The 22,049-nt window shown below is 34.3% G+C and overlaps 3 protein-coding genes and 1 long non-coding RNA gene across 9 annotated transcripts in view; 2 read left to right on the top strand and 2 right to left on the bottom strand.

Moving 5' to 3' along the window:
* Myo61f (unconventional myosin 61F) overlaps positions 1 to 19,748 on the top strand; it is a 34,789-nt gene extending 15,041 nt beyond the window's left edge. For 2 of the 4 annotated variants that reach the window (XM_072000439.1, XM_072000442.1), the window contains exons 2-20: positions 13,545 to 13,770; positions 14,481 to 14,596; positions 14,674 to 14,744; positions 14,887 to 15,095; positions 15,254 to 15,436; positions 15,516 to 15,722; positions 15,850 to 16,112; positions 16,198 to 16,367; positions 16,446 to 16,600; positions 16,667 to 16,795; positions 16,865 to 17,018; positions 17,097 to 17,328; positions 17,457 to 17,687; positions 17,768 to 17,927; positions 18,001 to 18,246; positions 18,326 to 18,541; positions 18,622 to 18,722; positions 18,825 to 18,927; positions 19,253 to 19,748. In XM_072000439.1, the coding sequence (XP_071856540.1) occupies positions 13,545 to 13,770; positions 14,481 to 14,596; positions 14,674 to 14,744; positions 14,887 to 15,095; positions 15,254 to 15,436; positions 15,516 to 15,722; positions 15,850 to 16,112; positions 16,198 to 16,367; positions 16,446 to 16,600; positions 16,667 to 16,795; positions 16,865 to 17,018; positions 17,097 to 17,328; positions 17,457 to 17,687; positions 17,768 to 17,927; positions 18,001 to 18,246; positions 18,326 to 18,541; positions 18,622 to 18,722; positions 18,825 to 18,927; positions 19,253 to 19,267 (3,187 nt within the window). In that variant the 3' untranslated portion in view covers positions 19,268 to 19,748. Of the gene's footprint in view, positions 1 to 8,253; positions 8,382 to 11,286; positions 11,314 to 13,544; positions 13,771 to 14,480; positions 14,597 to 14,673; positions 14,745 to 14,886; positions 15,096 to 15,253; positions 15,437 to 15,515; positions 15,723 to 15,849; positions 16,113 to 16,197; positions 16,368 to 16,445; positions 16,601 to 16,666; positions 16,796 to 16,864; positions 17,019 to 17,096; positions 17,329 to 17,456; positions 17,688 to 17,767; positions 17,928 to 18,000; positions 18,247 to 18,325; positions 18,542 to 18,621; positions 18,723 to 18,824; positions 18,928 to 19,252 lie in introns of those variants that run through there. The other 2 variants (XM_072000440.1, XM_072000441.1) reach the window with 2 other exon arrangements.
* Positions 7,235 to 8,311, bottom strand: LOC139985774 (uncharacterized). The gene is made up of 2 exons (XR_011799492.1): positions 8,185 to 8,311; positions 7,235 to 7,605 (listed from the first exon to the last, which is right to left on the bottom strand). It is a non-coding gene; the product is annotated as an uncharacterized lncRNA (long non-coding RNA).
* Positions 19,749 to 19,817: 69 nt separating the features above from the next.
* Positions 19,818 to 21,120, bottom strand: LOC141445735 (uncharacterized). 3 transcript variants are annotated; one of them, XM_074111649.1, is made up of 3 exons: positions 20,984 to 21,120; positions 20,264 to 20,363; positions 19,818 to 20,147 (listed from the first exon to the last, which is right to left on the bottom strand). In XM_074111649.1, exons 2-3 carry the CDS (start codon positions 20,358 to 20,360, stop codon positions 19,981 to 19,983), a joined length of 264 nt encoding a protein of 87 aa, XP_073967750.1. In that variant the 5' UTR covers positions 20,361 to 20,363; positions 20,984 to 21,120; the 3' UTR covers positions 19,818 to 19,980. The 3 variants fall into 3 exon arrangements, with proteins under 3 accessions (XP_073967750.1, XP_073967749.1, XP_073967751.1); XM_074111648.1 differs by lacking the exon at positions 20,984 to 21,120 and adding an exon at positions 20,739 to 20,828; XM_074111650.1 differs by lacking the exon at positions 20,984 to 21,120 and adding an exon at positions 20,433 to 20,579.
* Positions 20,909 to 21,942, top strand: LOC139985766 (peroxisomal membrane protein 2). The gene is made up of 5 exons (XM_072000490.2): positions 20,909 to 21,040; positions 21,115 to 21,210; positions 21,320 to 21,467; positions 21,547 to 21,666; positions 21,755 to 21,942. The coding sequence occupies exons 1-5, from the start codon at positions 20,943 to 20,945 to the stop codon at positions 21,842 to 21,844; spliced, it is 552 nt and encodes a 183-aa protein (XP_071856591.1). The 5' UTR covers positions 20,909 to 20,942; the 3' UTR covers positions 21,845 to 21,942.
* Positions 21,943 to 22,049: the final 107 nt, after the last annotated feature.

Here is a 22,049-nt window from a genome sequence, read left to right on the forward strand (position 1 = left end):
ACGTTTCTCTGGTGCACTCAGGAGAAACTGCAGACTTTCTTTTTTCGTGAAGTACATACCTTAAATGATTCTTAGAACGTGGAACATTTATTAAAGTCAATTGTCAACAATGAACTCTTGCCATCAATGGTTGGATGACATGTTTCTTCGTGTCCGGCCTATGCAAGGTGTAGCTAATGTTCTTAATGGACACCCAGTGTGTATCGTGCAACGCATGATCATCTTGGTAGTTTGTAACTCAAGTCGTTGACTTCCTACCATTCTGTTAAAAGAGTACAAAATCAAAGTCCTTGCTTATTCATGGCCACATCGTGTAACACGATACTACATTATTGTATGTAAGTACATCGTTATCCCTGGCTGCTTATGAAAGTTCTTTAAACTTGTGACCTGTCTGACAGAAAAATAAATCTGCAAATATTAATGTTTCGCTTGCAAATTGTATCGTAGTGGTTGGTGTAAGTTGTCATTGGGCAATCGTGCTATTGTTACCACCTTATTACAGGTGAAAATACTTGGATCGTTCTTTAGCCCATCGACGATTCATTTTTAATTTGTTCATTTGTTCTTTTCTTCAAGCAAATTATTATTCTTCGACAGTCTTTCCTTAAGTCTGCAGTTCTCGTTCAGGATTTTACTATTTGTAAAGCGCAGAACTTTAAAAAGAACGACAATTAATAAAACCGCGAAATTATTAAAATAAGGAACAGTCACGATATTTCAGACCCCTTGGCAGACGACTGTGCATGCCAATTGCAAAGTTAAATGTGATTTTATGCAAAAGAGCAAAACGACCCTGCCAAACAAACCATAAATATCGCGCTAACTCAGCTTTCCACAGTCGATTATTTACGCCTTGGCTTATACAGGCGCCAAATCATCAATTTGCCCGAGGCGCTCGTACGTTTCGGCCGGCCCTGTTCGCGCCGTAAAACCCAGTTATTCATTCCTATAATAAACTGTCATATTCATGCGTCTCCAATGACGTAATGACAATGAAGAACAAGTTTCAGCTGATGCAAGCGTACGTACCCTGAAAGGGGACCCGCGATAATCATTCGCGCCATGTAAATCATGCTAGACCTTATTTAGCTACTTTTTAAATTTCATATCACGTTCCCCTTTTCAGAATAAAAGATTCCTCGAGTCTCGATGGAACATCTGCTTTATCTTAATTAATCCTTGACCTAAAGGATGAACAAAAGATCCGTATACGTAAATGATATTTTTTTAATGTTTCTTCGATTTAAATGGAAAAAGGAATTTGTCATGCTACTTGACGAATTCGTCTAAATATCCGTTAAAAAATGGGTGTGAAAATATTACAGGTTTTCTCTCTCCCCCCCCCCTTTCTTTTTAAACTGAAACCTGAAAGTAACCTTGGAAGTTCCGTAAAGAAGATTGACCAGAAATCGACTATAATCATCGTAACGTTCTCTTTGAACAATGTTACAGCAGACAGAAAAGTTTTCCATCGGTTCACCAACACCAGAATAATTTAAGCTGATCACGTTTCGTGGTTCACCCTGTATGAGATTAATATTGTAGCAATACATTTGCAATAAATTTAATGCGAAGAGAATGAAAAATTCGTTATGCCGCCATATAAACGACCACAAGAGAACCATTCTGACCAAGGGTTGGAAAATTAATTAAAGCTTTTAATTGGAGACGTTCTCGCGTGCAATTAAGTGGCTCGCGCGACCCACCAACTTTTACCGTTTCTGATCCCCACCGATTGTTCCTCAAGCGTGAAAGTCTTAAACGATTTCGTTTCGGACTTGCATGCGCGCAGTCGCGTGAAACTTCTCAGGTGTCTCTAACAGTACTCAAGGGGGAAAGGAAAAGGAACAGGGACCGGAAGTGTCGCGCGCGTCGACCACGATGCGGGACTCGTGCCTTCCTTTTATCGCGAGATAAGAGGTACAACGTTTACCATGCGTTGCGGGTACAATAATGGACGCAACCGGAAGTTCGTATGGGCACGATCGAAAACGCGACACGCGCCAACCCGAATGCAAAATTACATTTGAATATAAAGAGATTCTGTTACGCGACCTATCGGAGGTCTGTTTTGTGATTATTAATAGACTGTTGGCCTATTTCGTGTTTTATGGATTAAGTTTTAGAATAATAAGTCTGTCGATGTTCTATCGTAAATGGTATGTTAATAGTATGACGACCGACTATGACTGTGTCGTTTGTATTAAATATTAATCTATAATTACTTCACTGTAGATATTCGTGTATCCTATTAATTTAATTTATATAATTAATTTATTTAATTGATATAATTTAATTCGGGGAATTTAAGGCAAAAATGCGGGGAATAAATAAAAGAAGCAAAAACGCTTAAATATCCAGAGACTAAAAGTTGTTGGAATAAATTTTCAATTTAGAAACACTCGAAAGTACTTACATACGAACTTTCTAGTGGAGTTTTTGCCTCTATTTGCGATGATGGATTTTTATTTTCGATGAAAATTTCATCGAGGTGCAAGGTAAAGATGCTTCTACGTCAAAGGAAAGTTGTAAATTATCATCGGAGAAGTGAATTTACGAGCGGTGTACGCTACTGTTGGATAGTTTTAGAAAATGGAAAGAAATAGCCAATGATTTCAGGCGATCCAGTGAAAACCCGTATTTCTTCTTTGCCAAACCAGGCAGCCGACAAAAGGCTAACCGGTTTCCGGAAATGGGTAATTTCTTTATTATACCCATCAGTGCGCTCGTGATCTTTTTTGTGCAGGTACAAGTCTTGAGCATGACCCCGCGAGGTATAACTACCGTTTCAGAATAAAGCAAGCGAGGTCAAGAATTTGCATACCCTCTTCTTTTCATTCATCGAACATCCTCCGGAATATTTCATATTTTTTTTTTTTAGGTAAGTACTTGAAATCGTGTGAAAACGTTATGAAAGTTTCAATAGTAAGGAAACTAGTAAAGAAGAGATCGAAAGATGGGAAGGAAAGAAAGAAAAGAAAAGAAATGGGGGGCAGAATAAAAACACAAGGTTCATTACTTTCTTTATTTTCTTTTTTTATCTATAATCTATTCTACGTTACTTTTTATTATTTGCTCAAAATTCAAACTTCATGTAGAAACAACGTAATTCTAGATTCGACAAATCTACCTTATTTTTTCATAACAAGATCATAGACAAATTTTAAGCAACATTGACATTATTCTTGTGCCAATTGCTTCACAATTCGCTTCGTCAAACTAGAGAGACATTTATCGTGATCTCTATAAATAGAACAGTCTATGATATATATGGATATATATGTAACTAGTGCAACATAGACGCTTAACACGATCAAATCAATCTTCGATTCCGTATTAGTCGAAAAAAGCGGAGAATTAAACGAAATACTGTTTATACGGTGAATATTTTCGGTGAATGCGTCAGAAGATGCTAGTCGGCCTCTCGTTAAAGCGGCGAACAACCTTTCACAGCGAATCGCGCGAAGGTGAACGCGGACGAGTACCTCGAGGCCTCGGAAGCCCTTTTTCCTTTGACTCATCGTGGAGGTGACGCGGTTTCCCGGTGAACGAACGCGACCCCGTTTCTCCGGATGAAAAACGCGACAATAAACGGCTCGTTTACAGTGGAACCTGCGTGTCGTACACGTCAGAAGCTGTGACCGATCGAATCGCGTGTCGAAGACGGCGGAAAATTGCCTCGAGCGCGCTCTGAAACCTGCTTTTGCTTTTAATTCTCCACGTGAGCGAAACGCACATTGAAACTGAAACTAGAACGTGAAAGAGTTACATGGTCGTCTTTTAACTTTCAGCTAAAGGAAACAGAAATTGTTTGGCTTAGAAGAACAGGTTTCAACAGTTTTGTAATTGGAATCAACAATTGCCTCCGGCAAGATCGACACTCGCTTTCGCTTCTAATTCTCTGTTTACAGAATAATTTCCAAGTTGTAGGAGAATATGCAGTGTCTAATTGATAAAACATACTTATCTATGCGGTTGATAATTTAGAGAAATTGTTACATATCTACTGACGTAGGTCAGTTTTTATTGGCACAGAACAGTCCTAATTTTCCAGCAATTAAAATCCTGCGTTTCCCTAAAAATTATCTTCATTACACGGCTGCTTAAGAATAATAAATTATGATATATTTTAAATTGGAGACTCGAAATTTCTAGTTTGCAAACTGGTTAAATACACAACTGTATTTTTTACAAATTTACCAGCATAATCTATTATTCGTCACACTGCATTTCTTTCAATGAACTAACAGATTTAGATGTTTCACAAGTGCAATGCAAAAAGAGTGGAGCAATGCATTAACTGGAAAGGTCGATATGTACAGCACGTATTTAGCCACCCGCAGCATGGTATTGCATTTTTTTTTTTTTTTTTTATCACCATGTTGGTGTTTGCGTAATGAAACTGCAAGCACAAGTTAATTAATCTGATTGTCCCTAACAGTAGAAAGTCTATTTAAATAATTAGTAGGTCTCCTATATACATACATTTGTATTTCGATAGAATTAAGTAGAAATTCGATAGAAACTGATGCAAGGTGTTTAATCGGTCTTTGAAGAGGAAGAGGATATTTTTTTACGCATAGAAGAGAATAGTCGAGGATGGCTCGTGTTACTCTCTTAAGATTTCTTCAAGTATGACGGCATCGTGCATGACTAGATGGAACAATGGAAACCGCCTTCACAACGCGATTGTTCATACGCCTGTCAGTCGATCGCACGTATCTGCGGTGATTTAGCATAAGATCAGCCGAGAAATTAGTCATCGGGCTAAAGGCCACGACCGAGACAGTGACTCAGTTCGATTCCCCTTTCGGGGAGAAGCAATTCTTATTGACCGTGATCGAATGTTGCTTCAATCCTATTTTTTTTAATCCTATTAAGTTCGTAGAACACAGATTCTGTGACAACTTCGTCTTAACTCTAGAACTATCGATTTAAATATATTTATTGCATACAGATGATGAAAATTGTAATAATGAAAGTGATAAATAACCTTCGTGATATAATGAAGGATATTTTTCACTAAAAAGAAAATAAAATAGCGAAGCGACGCTGTAATTGAATATCGTGTTTAGAAAATTGTTCTTTGAGAAAATGTAAAAAGAAACAAGTATAGACAAAGCATTCCTGAGATACGTATTGCGAAAGCTCAACCCATTCCAGAATAGATATGATCCAGCCATTATGATCTTGTTCTCCACAAAGATGCGGCACGATACGATCTTTTCTCAGCTACCCCTGGTTTTCAGTCTACAATCTGTGAAACATAGCAGAACCCACGTCGGAGAGATGCAAAAGAGTGTCGCTATAAATCACGGCTCTCGAAAATAGGTATCACGTTAATCAAGCCACGGGTCGAGACGTCGAACGGTGATTTTTACAACTCGCCCGTCTTGGTGTATTTATATCATTCGTTCGGGCCTTGGCTGCGAACCGACCGAGCTTTTTCAGCGATCCACTCGTACTGGAAATCGCGTAGGCCTGCAGTTCCAACCATTTCGTTCGTGAAGCTTCGTATTTTAAGCAACTACATGTTTCTGGAACGTAAAGTTTGTGTAAATGTTCATGGTATGTTTTCTAAGCGGCTTGAAATCTCAATATTTCCATTTTCCCTAGATGGATATATTTTTTTATTATTACACGTTATCAAAAGCAGATCTTTAAGACTGTTATTCATTTTTTAATGTCAAATGATGCCAAAATTTGTATAGTTAACTTTAAATTCAAATCTCTGAGAAATACTTTAATTTAAAAAAAAATCGATCGAGATGGTTTCTTCTAAAAAAGAAACCAATAGAAAAGATTGATCTCGAATAACGTGGAAACATGAAAATATTCGATGGAAACGAAATTTTAATATTTAATGCTTCCTGCTTTAACAATAGAATAATTAAAGTACCACTGTTTTTCCATAATTTACGAGTTATTTATGTACCCTATCTACACTTTCCCATTCACGTGCTCGAAGAAAACATTTCACAAGAAAAGACGAATATCTTCTCAACAAAGAGCGAGCAGAAGTTTCATCAAGATGTTTCTATCCCATTTAAATCATCTCATTTCCGATGCAGCGAAAGAAAACTCGCGAATAGCCGTTTACTTATATGTACACGGCTTCCATCGAATATCAGAAGTGGAAACGACAGCATTATGACTTCCGATTCTCGGAAAGTGTCCCGAGATTTATAGAGTTATTGTGATGGGGCTCAGCCCGAGTCGTTGACCGAGCAAAAAAGATTGATTAGATGCGAGCAACGAATCAGCCTCTTTTAACTCACTTTTATCTACGAATTAAGCGTACACTATTTTTATCTATCAATATAAACTTTATTTATTTTAGGCAGAATTTTAGTTAGACAAATACGAAACTTTCGATACGAGAATCGATTCGAGCGTTAAAAAAGAAGAACGTAATTGATAAGACGCGTTTATTAAATTGATCGGAAAATTTTGCTGGTCTTGTGTTCTTCTAAAGGGAAGAGAACAATTTCTTTAACTGAAACTTCTACAATATTACTTCGCTCATATAAAATACACCATGCAGAATACATTCGATCATAAAATTATTTATTATCAATAGCCGATAATTTCTTTCTAACAATATTATGTCATCTTTTTATACTTGAATAAATAAATTGTTCTTATAGATTATAGTTCGATATCAAATACTATTTTGTCTGTTAATTCTTTTAGTTATGTTCAATGACGAATGGTTAATCCTATCAGTTCAACTATCTGTCATTCGTCTTAATCTCTAAACAAACTTGTAGATTTTATAGAAGCAAGATCTGGCGATCACAACTTTTCCACAAACCAAATATGTATGTAAAATGTGTACCATGTTTCTCTCGTTAGTCGTAAAACGCATCGATTGTTCGGAAAGTAACGTTCAATCGGAATATAAGCTTGTTTACGCGAAGAAAAGAATCAGAATTTGCATACCGTAGCCGGAACGGTCATCGATTGACACTTCGTATCGATAACGAGGTCACGAAACGCATTTACCAGAAGCTGCTGTATTCGATCGGTTTTTCTCGAGACTCGTTTGTCCCAGTATTCACGCGGCGTTCGTCGCGATTGCTCTTAAATAGCCATTATTATTCCTCCATGGGAATCGATTCCCTTTTTCTTTCTTTTCCACAGTTACTCCAAAGTTGTTCCAACGTTTCGTCCCACGATACAAATTCGGGAATCATGAAACCAAGGTAAAAATTCAACAAAGAATGTTGAATCGAGATTTAATAAAAGGAATTTAATATCACAGATAATAATTATAGAACCTTTTTAATTTTCTTTTTCACATTACTTATTATCACCTTGGAAATTCTCTATGGCAACACAAAGTCCCTTTAAATTAACACAAACGCAGATTATAGATGGACAAATACGATGTTAACGAGTAGGAAGGAACGATAACATATTTGTGCCATTGCAAATACTGTTACAATTGCACTCATTGTCTACAAAAAATTCGAATAGATTAGATTAGATTATACGCGTACTGCTCTCCTGATGTCTATTACAAGTTTTTGGCGTTATACAGAATGTATTTCTTCTTTTCTTTCGTTCTTCTTCTTCACGGGTTTTCTTCAATTTTCAACACTGTAAAAACAATGGAATTATTATAGAAAATAATTAAAACACTGATATTAGTTAATATATAATAATTTCCTACAATCTTCTATCTTCAATACAATTACTTCATAAAGTAATTCGATTCCAAGAGATAATAGTAAGATATAAAATTTTCCAAAGTTCATAAGCATTCGTATGTAGCAACTGATGAATACTTTTCGATCTTCTCAAATGTCGATCGATATTTTTATGAATTACCTCCTAAAAGATTTTCTATTAAAAATGGTACTAACGTACACTGGTTTCTTTATATTCAGACGAATTCTTTTACTTTCGATACAATTACTTCATTAAAAAATTCAATACCCGGTGACAACTTCAGAATAAGAAATGGGAAACTCGCAGCTATTAAATTCCATCTCTAAACGAGTCTGAGACTCCTCAAATTCTTTCTCAAATTCAAATGTTAATCGATATTTTTATACTTCGCCCACTAAAGGACTTTTTAAACGCTACGCTATGCTCTGAAAAGCAGGGAAATTTGATTTAAAATAAGAATTGGACGACTGGACTCGAGTGTCCAATGTATTTTTCATTGTATCTCACCTGGATTTATTGGCGTATCAGTAGCGGATGATGTAGCGGTAGAGAGGAGGTAGGAGAAGTTGCGTATAGCCGATGATAAACCGAAGGTGGACACTGTTAAGTCGTTGTTGAGTAGCGACCGTTGGTGAACCGATCCTCCGGCGCGTCTCGATCTTCCCGGTGAACGTGTAAATCGCGGTGAACTCTGTGTGCAAATTGTACGATCGTTTAAAACCAAAAATAACGGAACCAGAAGTGACGAGTTGCTCAAACATCTGGTGTCTCGTTGATCTTCTTCAGTGATCGCTCGTGACGATTGTTAGTTCATCGATTCTGACGATTAAACGAGACGGTAGCCTCGATCGTTTCAGAAAATCCACTTCAACAGAGATTTCTTTAAGAAAAATTTGTCGCTAATAGAAAGAATAGTAGTGAAACAATAAGTTGTCGTTTAACGATTGGTGTATCGAAATTGAAAAAATAAAGTCGAGTTAAAGAAATATTTCTTACGAAGATTTGTACAAGAAAAGATCGCCGATAGAAAGAGAGAATTTTCTTTTTTTATTAAATTTTTTATTAAATTGTGAATGTTTTAATAATCGGTGTATACTAAAAATTTAAAAAATTAAATAGAGCGTTTCCGTCGTCACGGGAAAATATCTCTGATTTTTTTAAAGGAAAGATACGAATCCCGATGGAAATAACAAACTTCGTATAAATTGTGAATCATATGAAATTGAAAAAGTTTCCAAAGCCGATTTGCGTTATCGCGGTATTTAAAACAAGAACGTTTGGTTCTAAGAGTGGAACGTACCTGTAAAAGTCGATAATACGTAACGTCTAATTAACAATTCATGGCTCGATAAGAACAAAAGAGTGCAGGTGACGTGTTTCAAAAATCGAGGCTACGAGCTTCCAATTCTTCAGATGTTCTTGCATTTTTTCTTCTATTTTTTTACGAGGAAAATCTCGCGACTAAAAATAATCGTGAACGAATGAACGGATCGAATGATGGAGATTCGGTATCGCGAACGAAAAATTTCATTTTTTTAATTGATCTTTTTCATGATTCTCCTCTTACGATTGATTTCAACAATTTTATTATTGTCTTTATTATGCAACGAAATGCGAAGAAATAATATACGTCGAAAGTTTCTTGGCGTCGAGACAGAAAGAAATATAGATAGAATGCACGAATCACGCGAGTATCATCTTTTTCGATCGAACGTTACGATTTTTCGATAACGGCTAATCTTACCTCGATAAGAAAGCAATTCGCGATAGGGTGTTTGCTAAATAAAATGTGATTGTCCCATAAAGCCATCGTCATTTTCGTTTTTATTTCCATTAACTTAATGGAGCTTTCGATGTTTCGATCTGATTTTATATACGATGTTCCATTTCGATTATATATTTATATTATTTATATGCTTTGGCAACAATTTCTAATCGAAGAAAAATATTTTTAATCGCGCGAGTTTTCTTATGAAAGATTAATCTTCCAGAGATATCATCACTTTTTTATTATCCTTGTAAGAATAGCAGAAGATTATTATCTAAGGATATATTTATTATCTTGAAATTCTTTGTTAATATTATATAATTCAGGCGTGAAAGAAGTATCTTTCAACGAAACTTTCTTATTAATGTAGAATTCTTTTCGTTTTATTATATTCTTCTCCATATTCTCTCTTCATATTCTTCTCCAATTCGGATCAAAAAGACTCGTACTAAGTACATTTTGTACAAAACAGTTTTCCTTTTAACAATAAAACGAACCGCTCCGTATAATTACTTTCTCGATGATCTCTTTTCAAACACTTTTCCATCGTGCTCTCTGACGAAAGAATCTGTATTCTGAGAAGCATCCGGAACGGCAATGACCGCGATTTGTAGCTTTCGCGTTTATAGAATGGCAACGAGACGCTGATTAATCGGTGCAGTTTTCGAGCAGGTCACGTATGTATAATCGACCTTGAAGCTTCTTTCTTCCAATTGCATCGATCGGCTATTTCCTCTTGTACAAATCATCGATTCGTATTTAGTTTCTCTTTTAGGAAGAAAATGTGAAACACGTTCGAAAGAATACGCGTGAAAACGTGTCACGCGGGAATTCGAAGCAATTAGCTTCTCCTTTAGCGTCGTACTTTAATTGGTTCGAGTTAATTGGAACACAAAATCGAAGCTGTGCTTGCGTAACGTTTCGTTTCGTTTCGTTTCGTTTCATCGCACAATCGATACCAGTCCTCTTGAGAGAATACGTTCGAGCTTCAAGCACTGAATCTAATCGAAACGATGTATAAAAATTTTGCGTTGGATTATTTAAGATATCTCGGCTGATGTTTCTTCTTGTCGATAACGCAATTTCGTTGTCTTCGTACAAGGGACAAATAAATTGGAAACTATAAGATAATGATACAAATTAAAATATGAATTATGGTATAACGAAGTTTGCTCATCTGCGTGAAGTAATAGTATTAAGAATAAAAATATCTTTAGAATTGGCCAATTTTTAGATGCTTATAGATAAGGAAGAAAATTGGATATACTCGACAAACATAATATTAATTATAACAGTAGAATATAATGAAATTTGTTCATCCTGAAACATTTATAGAATTGGCCGATCTTTAGGTGCACGCGCGAGATAAAAGAAAATTAAATATGATAGTAAGGGATATAAATCATGGCTCAAGGATGCGTTACAATCCAGCCATTTCCGTAAAACGATGTCTTTCGAGAATTAAAATATCTGTAGAATCGGTGGAGTTTGAAATATCGATCATTGTATCATAAAATTTGGATGTTACGCTTCGTTGGTATACCTATAATATTTGTAGCCAATGGTACGATGGTTGTTTTTCCCAATGAAACAACCAGGAATTAAATGAAAACATCGTAACCGATCGATCACGGAAGATTATCGAGCGAAATCGAGATCGAATTTCCACGTAGGCCGCGTATCTTATCGCGCGATCTAACGTTAGATTTCACAGGGAAGTACAACGAGCATCAGTTGCGAGAGCACCAGCTCTGGTTCTATACTTTCTGCTACTACTCACGCGATAACAATAACCCGTCGTGACTTAATTCGTTAATCTGTTTCGTCTGTTGGTTGCACAGGGTACAAGGACGCTGACAAAACATGGGGTGAGTCCTGTAAAAATCCTCCGTTATTCTTACTAAAGGAGTATATATATATATAAATTTTTATCTTAATAGCATAATTACTATCTCTGATCCTTTATGGTCCATTTTATCTTTTTTTTATACTTTGAGAAAGAGAGAAAGAGAGAGGGAGAGACAGGGAGAGACAGGGAGAGAGGTATAGTAGTTTATAATATTATACATTATTGTTATATTGTCACACGTTAGTTTTACATATATATTGTTATATAACAATGATTCGTCTAGGGTTTCGTCTTGAATAAACAACGAAGAAGGTTTATAAAATTTCTTGTCTCACGTAGGTAGACGTATGAATTACTATAGTGACTGTGCAAAGTTTGTAGAAGGGCAGAACACACCCTATTTTGCACAATGCGAAGCAACGAAGTTTGATTCAAGCCTGAATCGTAAAGGTGGGGTAAAAGTGGCCCATGCTGTTCCTTTGTATCTGATTGACAGTCTTCTACCTGGATCTTTCGGTAGTCTAACGTTTTAGTCTGTTACTTGAAACCAGAATGTGAGGCGAGAAGATGTTCAACCGCGAGAGACAATAAATTATGTGTATTATCCGTTGGTAGCTTATTGATTTTGCGATACACAGTTTCACAAGAAGTTAATGTAAGTACAGTCGTAAAATTTCTGACAGTATTATAATCGAAAGACTTAATATCTTTATTCCTTTCTTACATAATCAGTTTTAAAGCATCCTCTACTTATATTTAGTGATTTCGTTATAATTTATTCGTTATTATTTATTATTCGTAATAATTTAAATGAAATATCGGAATTACATAGTTTCTTGTGTTACAACATTTCATCGATCTCTTACCGTCTATCAACACTGCTTTGGTATCTAATCAGTAACTTTATCACCAATCTGCAATTCTGCTAATGACTATATCGCTATTCATCATAGACAATACATTCTTTATGTGACGTTTCTCCCTTTCTGGAGATTAATGATCAAATATTTATACACTTTTCATTGCATTCGTCGTCGAACGAGGTCATCTCCAGATGAGAATTTTGCTTTAAATTGAAAGATATATACGTGTAATATATGAAAAATATATTTCCAGTTGAACTAGTTGGAAATCAATGAAAGTCTATGAAATTAATAAAATTAATATAATAATTTCAAGGAAGAAAGATCGTCAGTCAATAAGTTGATTTCATTACAATTTTCTTTTTTCTTTTTCTTGATGCAACAAATATTTCATTACGAAAGTTAGATCCGTTCGTTAGATCACAAAATTTAGATCAACATGCATTTACTTTCTTAGCTTTTCTAAGTTGCAAGAAAGTTTGCAAACAGATAAAGAGATCAGACAGAGAGAGAGAGTGTGTGTGTGTGTAGTAGTAGTAGATAGAGATGAGAAGATTTCGGAAGCATAAGGAGAGAAACGAGATGATCTATCTTGTTTTACTATTTTTCTATGATGCGTATCCATGTCGATGGTCGATGCGACCACATACAGAAAATCGACACCGATCGCGTGAAGCGCCATCGAAGTTCAGGGTGTTGATTTCCTTTCCGGCGATCGAACAATACTCGCAATCCGCGCTTTCTCGCGCTCGGTATCGTGTAACGTCCACGAGAAATCGACGTACGTCTTGGCCGCAATTAATTTCACAAATCTCATCGTCGATCGATCACAATATGCGAATAGGCAGGCAACAACTATAGGTACAGACAATATAGGTACATAGTCAGATCCTTAAAAGGAAGATGACATTATGGCGCTTTAAGAAATTAGACAATGATGTATAATTTTATATGAAAACTAACGCTATATAATTATATAAAACGTGCAACATCTTATAGAACTAAATAAAAATGAATATTAAAAAAATCATAGGATATTCTTATTACACTTTTTATCGCAAAACTTATTTTCATACCTTGCAATCCTTGAATCTAATCTAAGAATATCTTAGGCCAACTATAATCTTTGAATTTTTGTGAATTATTTAATTATTTCTTTATTCAACTATTTCTTTACATCCTTCTCAAAACTAAAGCAATTTTTAACGATAAATAATACAAACGAGTCAAAGGTAATACAAAGAACGGACCAGCTTTGTCATTAAAATTATTGTTCCTTCTCCTCCTTCTATACAAAGTTCTACAGATCTTTCTTTTCAACATTCCTTCGAACGAACTGCTCGTTATTATGCATCTCAAAAGTAACTTGCTCCCTGACCTATTATAGCGAGGCGCGTGCAGTATCCGACACTGGAGGTGTTGTGAGAGGTTCCGGCAAGGCACGGGCACCGGAAGTCCCCAGGACTGGCTGCGAGTTACGTAGAAACATGGAACGTGGTCTGCACGAGCGTGACCGCGTCGGTGTCCAGGATTTCGTTCTTCTCGAGGACTTCCAGAGCGAGGACGCGTTTATCGATAATTTGCGAAAGCGTTTCAACGAGAATCTGATCTATGTGAGTAAAAGATCTTTATGGAAGAACTGCTCGAGCCGATTACCCGGAAGTCTGGCGTCGCTTTCCTTCTGTATTGTCTAGTTAAATGTACTTGTAAGCAAGACTTTCAATTGACTTGAATCTTAGAAAATTACTTTGCTTAGATTTGTCTATAATAAAAATAAGATATAATAAAAAATTGGGTAAAATTTATTTATGAAAATATAGAAAACTTAGTTTATCACGTAGACCTATGACAATTTTTCAGCTAATTTGTTCAAATTTAGACAGATACGAGGCAACGTTTAGAAATTTTCAAGTTTTCGCGATAAGTGCTTGAAGTTTCAGTTAGTTTATTGTCCGCATACGTGTTATCAGCTAACACAGGTAACAGCAGCGTATATTTTGGATAAACATTGTTGATTCAAAGAATGTAGTATTATAATGAAGTCTTGTTAAAAGGATGTCGAGATTTAAAAATACAATGTAATATTTATCTAACATTCCGTAGATAAAAAAGGAATTTTTTGTCGCTTTCTAAACCAGTTATACGCTTACAGCTACGTTTGCAGAAAATTTACCAATTCAGTTAGCTGTGCCTCGAACACGTATTTGGAGACACTGTGATAATTTCGTTAACTGATCGGCCAACCTGTTTCATATTTACCTAGAGTTTTATTTTTTATTGCTCTATTCCAACTTCATGACGCGTTTTTTTACTATTTTTCTAGACGTATATTGGTCAAGTGCTGATATCGGTGAATCCCTACAAGAAATTACCAATTTATAACCCGGAAACCATTCAATACTATCATGGAAGAAATTTCTTCGAAGCTCCACCACACATGTAAGAAACTAAACTGCGCTACAAAGTGTTCTATTTTTTAAATAACCGATAATTTAGAATCTTTTGTTTCCTTTCAGCTTCGCGCTCTCTGATACTGCTTATCAATCTTTGTTGAAGGAGAATCTGGACCAATGTATTCTCATTTCCGGTAAGAAACGTACTTACAAAGTTAGTCATTCTTCTAATAATTAAATAAAGTCTGTTGGGTATTTAAAGAAAATTCTATTTCTGCGGCAATGTAATAAGTTATGCTAGAGATAAACCTAATGTACTTGGAACTGATCTTTTAGGCGAATCCGGTTCAGGGAAAACCGAAGCTTCGAAAAAGGTGCTTGAGTTTATCGCAGCTGCCACCGGGCACAAGAAACAAGTGGAAGAAGTAAATGACAAATTGATCGGTAGCAATCCGGTGCTCGAAGCTTTCGGGAACGCGAAAACTAATCGCAATGATAACTCGTCCCGTTTCGGCAAGTACATGGATATCCAATTTAATTTCCAGGTACAAATGAATGAACTGTCTCATTGTCTTTATCGTCTATTAGTATTAATTTCAAATGTTTAAATAATTTTAAGTGTATATCATATATAACTATTAATAGCTACTTATTCGCGTGAAAAGAATGTGTTATGAATGAATGAGATCTAATATCTTCGCAGGGAGATCCAATCGGTGGAAACATCTTGAATTACCTACTCGAGAAATCACGAGTAGTGCATCAATTTTCGGGAGAGCGTAATTTCCATATATTTTATCAATTATTAGCCGGAGCGAGCGAGGAGACTTTGCGGAAGTTATATCTCAAGAGAAATTTAGATACGTACTACTACCTTACTAATGGGGTAAGCTATTATTTTTGCTATCTAATCAACCGACTGTTTTTTAACGTACATTGTGAGACAGGTTCTATATTATTTTTAGACGAAAGGCACCATAGACAGTATCGACGATGCGACTCAGTATAATGAAGTAATAAAGGCGATGAAGACTATGGAGATGACTCAGCAGGAACAGGATGACTTATTCGCAATAGTCGCATCGGTATTGCACATGGGAAATGTTGGTTTTACCGAGGAAGATGGTGTCGCGCAAATCTTAAAACCAGCTTCTGTCGAGGCAGTTGCCGCTGTAAGTCTAAGGCATCCATACCACACATAAATAGTAAAGTAGATAATAAAGTATCTTTCAGTCTCTTACGATTCGTTTGATGGAAATTTGTTGACCGATTATTTTCAATTTTTATATTCGTTCACAGTTATTGGGTTGCGACATAAAGCAATTGGCAGGGGCCTTTACAAATCGCACCATAGACGCCCACGGTGACGTGGTCGTTTCCCCGTTGAACAGAGAATTTGCGATTTATGCACGAGATGCGTTGGCGAAAGCTGTATATGACAGACTGTTCACATGGCTCGTGACCAGATTGAATAAATCCTTACAGCCGATTAACAATCCACGTAAGAAAATGGTCATAGGAATCCTGGATATTTATGGTTTCGAAATCTTTCAGAAGAACAGGTACATGATCTCTAAGGTTAAATAATGTTTATTTAATAATCGTCTGTTTTTCATTACACGATTCATGAAAGATATCATTCAATAGCTTCGAACAGTTTTGTATAAATTACTGCAATGAGAAGTTGCAGCAACTTTTTATTCAATTGACATTGAAATCGGAACAAGAGGAATATTTGAGAGAGGGAATAACGTGGGAAAATGTTCAATATTTTAATAATAAAGTCATTTGCGATTTAATCGAAGAAAAATATAAAGGTATTAATTCAAAATTTACATCAATAAATTAATGAAAATTGTAAATATGATATATTATTTTATGTATATCTGTTTCAGGTATAATATCCTTAATGGATGAAGAATGCCTCCGTCCTGGAGAACCAACCGATTTGAGCTTCCTGGAAAAATTGAATGTAAATTTGAATAATCATCCTCATTACATAAGCCATATGAAAGCGGATCTACAAACACAGAAAGTTATGGGACGTGATGTAAGCCTCACAATTTATTATATAATCTTGTAATATAATTTTCCCTAACATAATTGTGTATTTCAGGAGTTTAGATTGGTGCATTACGCTGGCGAAGTAACGTACAACGTCCGTGGGTTCCTTGAGAAGAATAATGATTTATTATATAGGGATTTGCGTGAAGTAATGTCGCACACGACGAACTCGATTATTAAGGTACTTTCACTAATTGATATCGAAACATTATTTCCTCAGTTCTTCGTATTAAAATTTATGGTTTTGTAGAACGTGTTTGACGTAAAAGATTTGACCAGCAAAAAACGACCAGATACCGCTATTACGCAATTTAAAAACAGTTTAAATAATCTGGTGGAGATTCTTATGGGCAAAGAACCTTCTTACATTCGTTGTATTAAACCCAATGACTATAAAATGCCTAGTAAGTTTCAGTAATTCCTATTTTATTATGTACGAAAAATATTTCATATATTTCAAAATACTTGTAATATCATTTTAGATAAATTCAACGAGAAAATTATATTGCATCAAGTAAAGTATTTAGGTCTTATGGAAAATTTAAGAGTAAGGCGAGCTGGTTTTGCCTACAGAAGGCCGTATGAACAATTCTTACAACGTTATAAATCTCTGTGTCCACAAACATGGCCTAACTATCGTGGTCCTGCTAAAGAAGGTGTACAGATACTCGTGTGTCATCTTGGTTTCGAAGAAGATGAATACAGGATGGGCAAGTAAGAACTGTTAACACAAATAAAAAGTTAAATTATTTTTTACATCGTCATAATCATTTTATTTCATCGTTATAAATAATTTTTATTTATTGAAAAATGCATCTAACTGGATAAAATTTATTACACAGTACAAAATTATTCATTCGATTTCCTAAGACATTATTCGATACGGAAGATGCCTTCCAGATGAAGAAGCATGAGATAGCTGCTATTATTCAAAGTAAATGGAAATGTATATTAATAAGACGAAGGTATTTAAACATGAGAAAGGCAGCAATAGTTTTTCAAAAATATATTCGAAGATGGTTGGCGAAACAGGAAGCTGAAAGAAGACGAAAAGCAGTTATTATTATTCGACGGTATTACGAATCGATTTTCCTAATTCAATATTTTTTACACATTTTAGACATATACAATAAATTAAAATAATTCTATGTAGATTTATCGAAGGATTTATTACACGAAATGGGCCACCAACAGAGCTTAACATCGCTTTTATCGAGCTAGCAAAATCTCAGTGGTTAATCAAGCTCTCTAAGTCACTTCCAGTTGGTGTGTTAAATAATTATTGGCCACCATGTCCATATTCTTGTCGAGAAGTAAGATAAACGATTGTCTAATTCTATGTATGTATGTGTCTTTTTATAAAGTAATAATGATATTTCTATTTAGGCCTCGGAGCATTTGCGCGTCATATACAAAAAATGGAAAGCTCGGAATTATAGATTGGCTTTGTCGAAAGAGGATAAGCAGCAATTCGAATTAAAAATTTTAGCTGAATCTCTCTTCAAAGACAAAAAGAAATCGTATGCAAAGAGTTTTGGACCAAAGTTCAAGAATGATCGGCTTGGTCCTGAATACAATGCCTTGAGACAAAGTTTCATTAATAATCATCTTTCTAAAAATGAAACTATAAAAGTAAACAATTTTCTATATTTAAAATGTATAGTTTTTAAATTTTAGTTCTAATAATATCTTTTATTTATCTCTTCTTTAGTATGCGACTCCTGTTATTAAATATGATCGACATGGTTATAAACCCCGTGAAAGGGTATTAATTTTAACAGAGCATGCTGTGTATATTTTAGATACCTTAAAAACGTTCAAACTTAAACATCGATTACCTTATAAATCAATTGAAGAGTTGGTGGTTACCGGAGAATCGGACAATTTATTGATCGTTAGGATACCACCCGAATTAAAAAAGGATAAGGTTTGCCATTATTACACTATTAAAAAAGTGTAAATAAATTACTAATATTTCTTAATTGTCGTTACTTATGTTTTGTTTAGGGTGATTTAATTTTGGAGGTACCACATATCATAGAAGCATTAACAAAAGCAATTGATATCACTAATAACCCAAATATTCTTAAAATTGTTCATACGGAATCGTAAGTACAAATAAAATAGTTAATTCTAATTAAAGAAATGAACCCTGATTAAAAACAAATAAATATGCTCATGCTGGGTGTTTAACTAATATCACGTTTCAGAGTGTCGCATAAACTAGTCAGTGGTAAAGAAGGTGTGATTGAATTCAGAACTGGTACAACTCCAGCCATTAGTAAAAACAGACAAAGTGGACATTTATTAGTGGTAAATATAATCCTCGCTTTGTGTTTAGTTCAGTTTTACTCCAGTTAATGTTCGCAGAGTCCTTCCCACCAATTTCTGGAATTGGTATTACAGAGTGAGTGAGCGTGTCATTCACTCTGAATGTCTCAGTCTCGCTCTTGATACAGTTTGAGATAAAAGTACCGAAAAGAAATAAACCAGTGTAACTTCTGAGAATACATCTTCTAGAATAGTTTTCATTGCACAGGTTCAAACCAGCGAACATTAAACGGGGACTACTGTAGAACGTTTGGTAGATTCAAAATAAGATATGCTGCTCAACTTGTATTTGTGTTTAACATTGTAGGTGGCTTCTCCATAAAGTTCAAATAATATTTTAAACGAACTTGTACTTAGAAAGAAGCGTTCTACCTACAAAATACGATACGTGACGCAGCCTTAATCGATGTGATCTAGAGTGGAAGTTTATTAAGAAGAGATAATATATTAAAATTTAGTACATTTATCAAATGGAACTTACAATTTTGTACCTTGTTATATGAGTTATGTAAAATATCTTGTGAAATAATGTTTATTTTTGTAATTAGCGCATTATCAGCGAAATGAAAACCTTTCGCCGTCGATATGAATCAATTAAAAACGAAACACTTGTGCCTTCTAGGAAACTATTGTCGGATAATCGCACAAAAAAGTAATTTATTGCGGGATGTTTTGCAGGTGCACTGAAAATTATTATTTTCTTTTTATATTTATATCCTATAAGTCACTGTGCCATTGATTTCATGTTCAGAATTATCCTATGAAATAACAATACAAATTAAAATAATGATCTTAAATCTTAACAGATGAATAATCTTATACTATTTTCCCATTATTTACATCCCTCTGTTAGCAATAAATTTTATATATACATATTGAAATGGTTTGCTTATTTATTTTTATTCTTTGTATTGTATAAAAATCTTTATAGCATAGTTCATTTTACAGTACAAATCTTTATTTATATTACATTTATTATTTCAGTAAAATAAAGAATAGTCTTTTTTAGTACCAATCTTAAAATAATACCATAAATTATTTCTTTTTCAAGGCAACTGCTTCGTTCTTAGTAAGTGATCTTTTTCCTTCCAAAACTCTTTCTCTCAATTCATCTTCCACTGCTTTGTTAACTGATTTTGTAATCATTTGTTTTAACTTATGTGTTTCTTCAAATTTCTTCTTTTTAGGTTGGATAGGTGCGTCTATAAATAAAAAGATTCATACAATTTTTGTAAATAAATTTACATATAATTTAATTTTTTTACTTATAATTTACAACGCTTTATTTTATGATAGAAGTTTATAAAAAGATACTTACTATTTCGTCTTTGAATTCCAAGACTCTTTTTCTTCTTATCTTTTCCTTTTACCGTCGATGGCAATTTAGCTTTCACTTTCAATTTTCCTTGGGCCATGTCCTAAATATTTGATGAAAACTTTATTAATATTTGATATGCAGTTATAGCACACAATACATATGTACACACAGTGTATATACACTGATACTACCACACAAAACATAACCTCGACATTACGAAAAAGAATATATACACATTTTAATATAAGTTAAATACATGTTTTATAATCATGGAAAAGATATTACAAAAAAATAGCGATTATTCATTTTTTATAGGGTATATTTGTTTTTTAACTGTCTTACGTCACTGTCGACTTATGTACTATGTACTATGACTAATTTTGCAATCTATCAAATTATGATATTATATTCATTATTTTAAGCTTATTTATTTTATTGTGATACAATTTCAGATAATACGATAAATTAATAATACTTTTAGTTTCAGCTTGATCGCGTTATATGCTAATAACTTATCAGATTAACGGAACTTGTATGTGTTGCATGTAACTGTTTGTAGTGTTCACTACAATTTACTGTTTGTTATCAGATCGTTCGTTCCATAGTTTGATGAAATATTACGTTTAACTCTCACTTCCTTTTTATCACTCATTTGATATAGAGAAATAGAACAATCAGAATGGCTCTTTCCAAGCCTAAAAATTTAATATTTCAACTTACTTCTGCTTATTTCGAACGTCTTTATACGAGTCCACTGAAAACTAAAGCGATCACTAGGTACGTCATAACGAATACAAATTGCATTCCACTTTTAAAATATATTTTAAAAGGAATGTTATTTGTTCTTTTAGTTGTGTTATCGCAGCTCTTGGAAATTTTATCTCGCAAAAAATATCTGGTGCAAAGCGTTTCAATGAAGACAGTTTCCTCGCATTTGCTCTCTTTGGGTAAGTTTCAATAAATTATGGACTAAATCAAGTACTTAAGTACAGCTAGTATAATTGTAATTTTTCATCAAGAAATTATTTGTTCTCTCAAAGTATTACTTTTTTGTAGGCTATTCTTTGGAGGCCCACTTCCACATTATTTTTATACATATATAAATCCATTTGTGAGAAACCCTTTAATACTTTTGTTAATAGAAAGATGTTTATATACGCCATGTTATCAGGCATTAGCACTATACATGTTGTCTGTGTTTGAGGTATGATCTATTTATGCATGTCAATTTGTTTCCATCACTTATTGTCTTTTCCAGTTATCCAAATTCTTTTTTGTTGTAGGGTAGTTCACATGATAATGCTTTGAAACAAATGAAAAAGTTATATTTGCCAGTACTTACTGCAAATTTAAAATATTTAACATTACTTCAGTTTATTAACTTAAAATATGTTCCACCAATTGTAAGTTCACTTGAGTATTTAATAACTTAAATTAAACTACTAACTGAAATGATTTCAAAATTAATACATTTTTAACAATCTTTTTCAGTTACGTGTTCTTGTGGTAAATCTTATTGGTTTCTGTTGGGCTATATATCTCGCACAACAGCGTTCTAAACAGACAAAAGCTACAAAATAACATCAGTGGAGCAAGATACTAACATATTCATATAATAGAGATTTAATTTTTATATTACTAAATATTAAAAGGATATGCTGCTTATGGGGTACATATTTGTTAAGCGCTACATACTTTATACATAAATTATGTAAATAATTTCTCATTCCAATGTTACACAGTTTAATCTGTATATAATTGTACTACTGTATGTAATATACAGTCT

This window comes from Bombus fervidus, chromosome 3, assembly GCF_041682495.2.
Source record: "Bombus fervidus isolate BK054 chromosome 3, iyBomFerv1, whole genome shotgun sequence".
In the NCBI taxonomy this organism is placed as follows: domain Eukaryota; kingdom Metazoa; phylum Arthropoda; class Insecta; order Hymenoptera; family Apidae; genus Bombus; species Bombus fervidus.

Coding starts and splice junctions, on each gene's coding strand:
- LOC141445735 (XM_074111649.1), bottom strand. CDS start 20,360: ATGGCCCAAGGAAAATTGAAAGTGAAAGCTAAATTGCCATCGACGGTA. Junction 20,148..20,263: donor TGGAATTCAAAGACGAAATA/GTAAGTATCTTT, acceptor TTTTATTTATAG/ACGCACCTATCCAACCTAAA.
- LOC139985766 (XM_072000490.2), top strand. CDS start 20,943: ATGGCTCTTTCCAAGCCTAAAAATTTAATATTTCAACTTACTTCTGCT. Junction 21,211..21,319: donor CTCGCATTTGCTCTCTTTGG/GTAAGTTTCAAT, acceptor ACTTTTTTGTAG/GCTATTCTTTGGAGGCCCAC. Junction 21,468..21,546: donor ACATGTTGTCTGTGTTTGAG/GTATGATCTATT, acceptor TTTTTGTTGTAG/GGTAGTTCACATGATAATGC.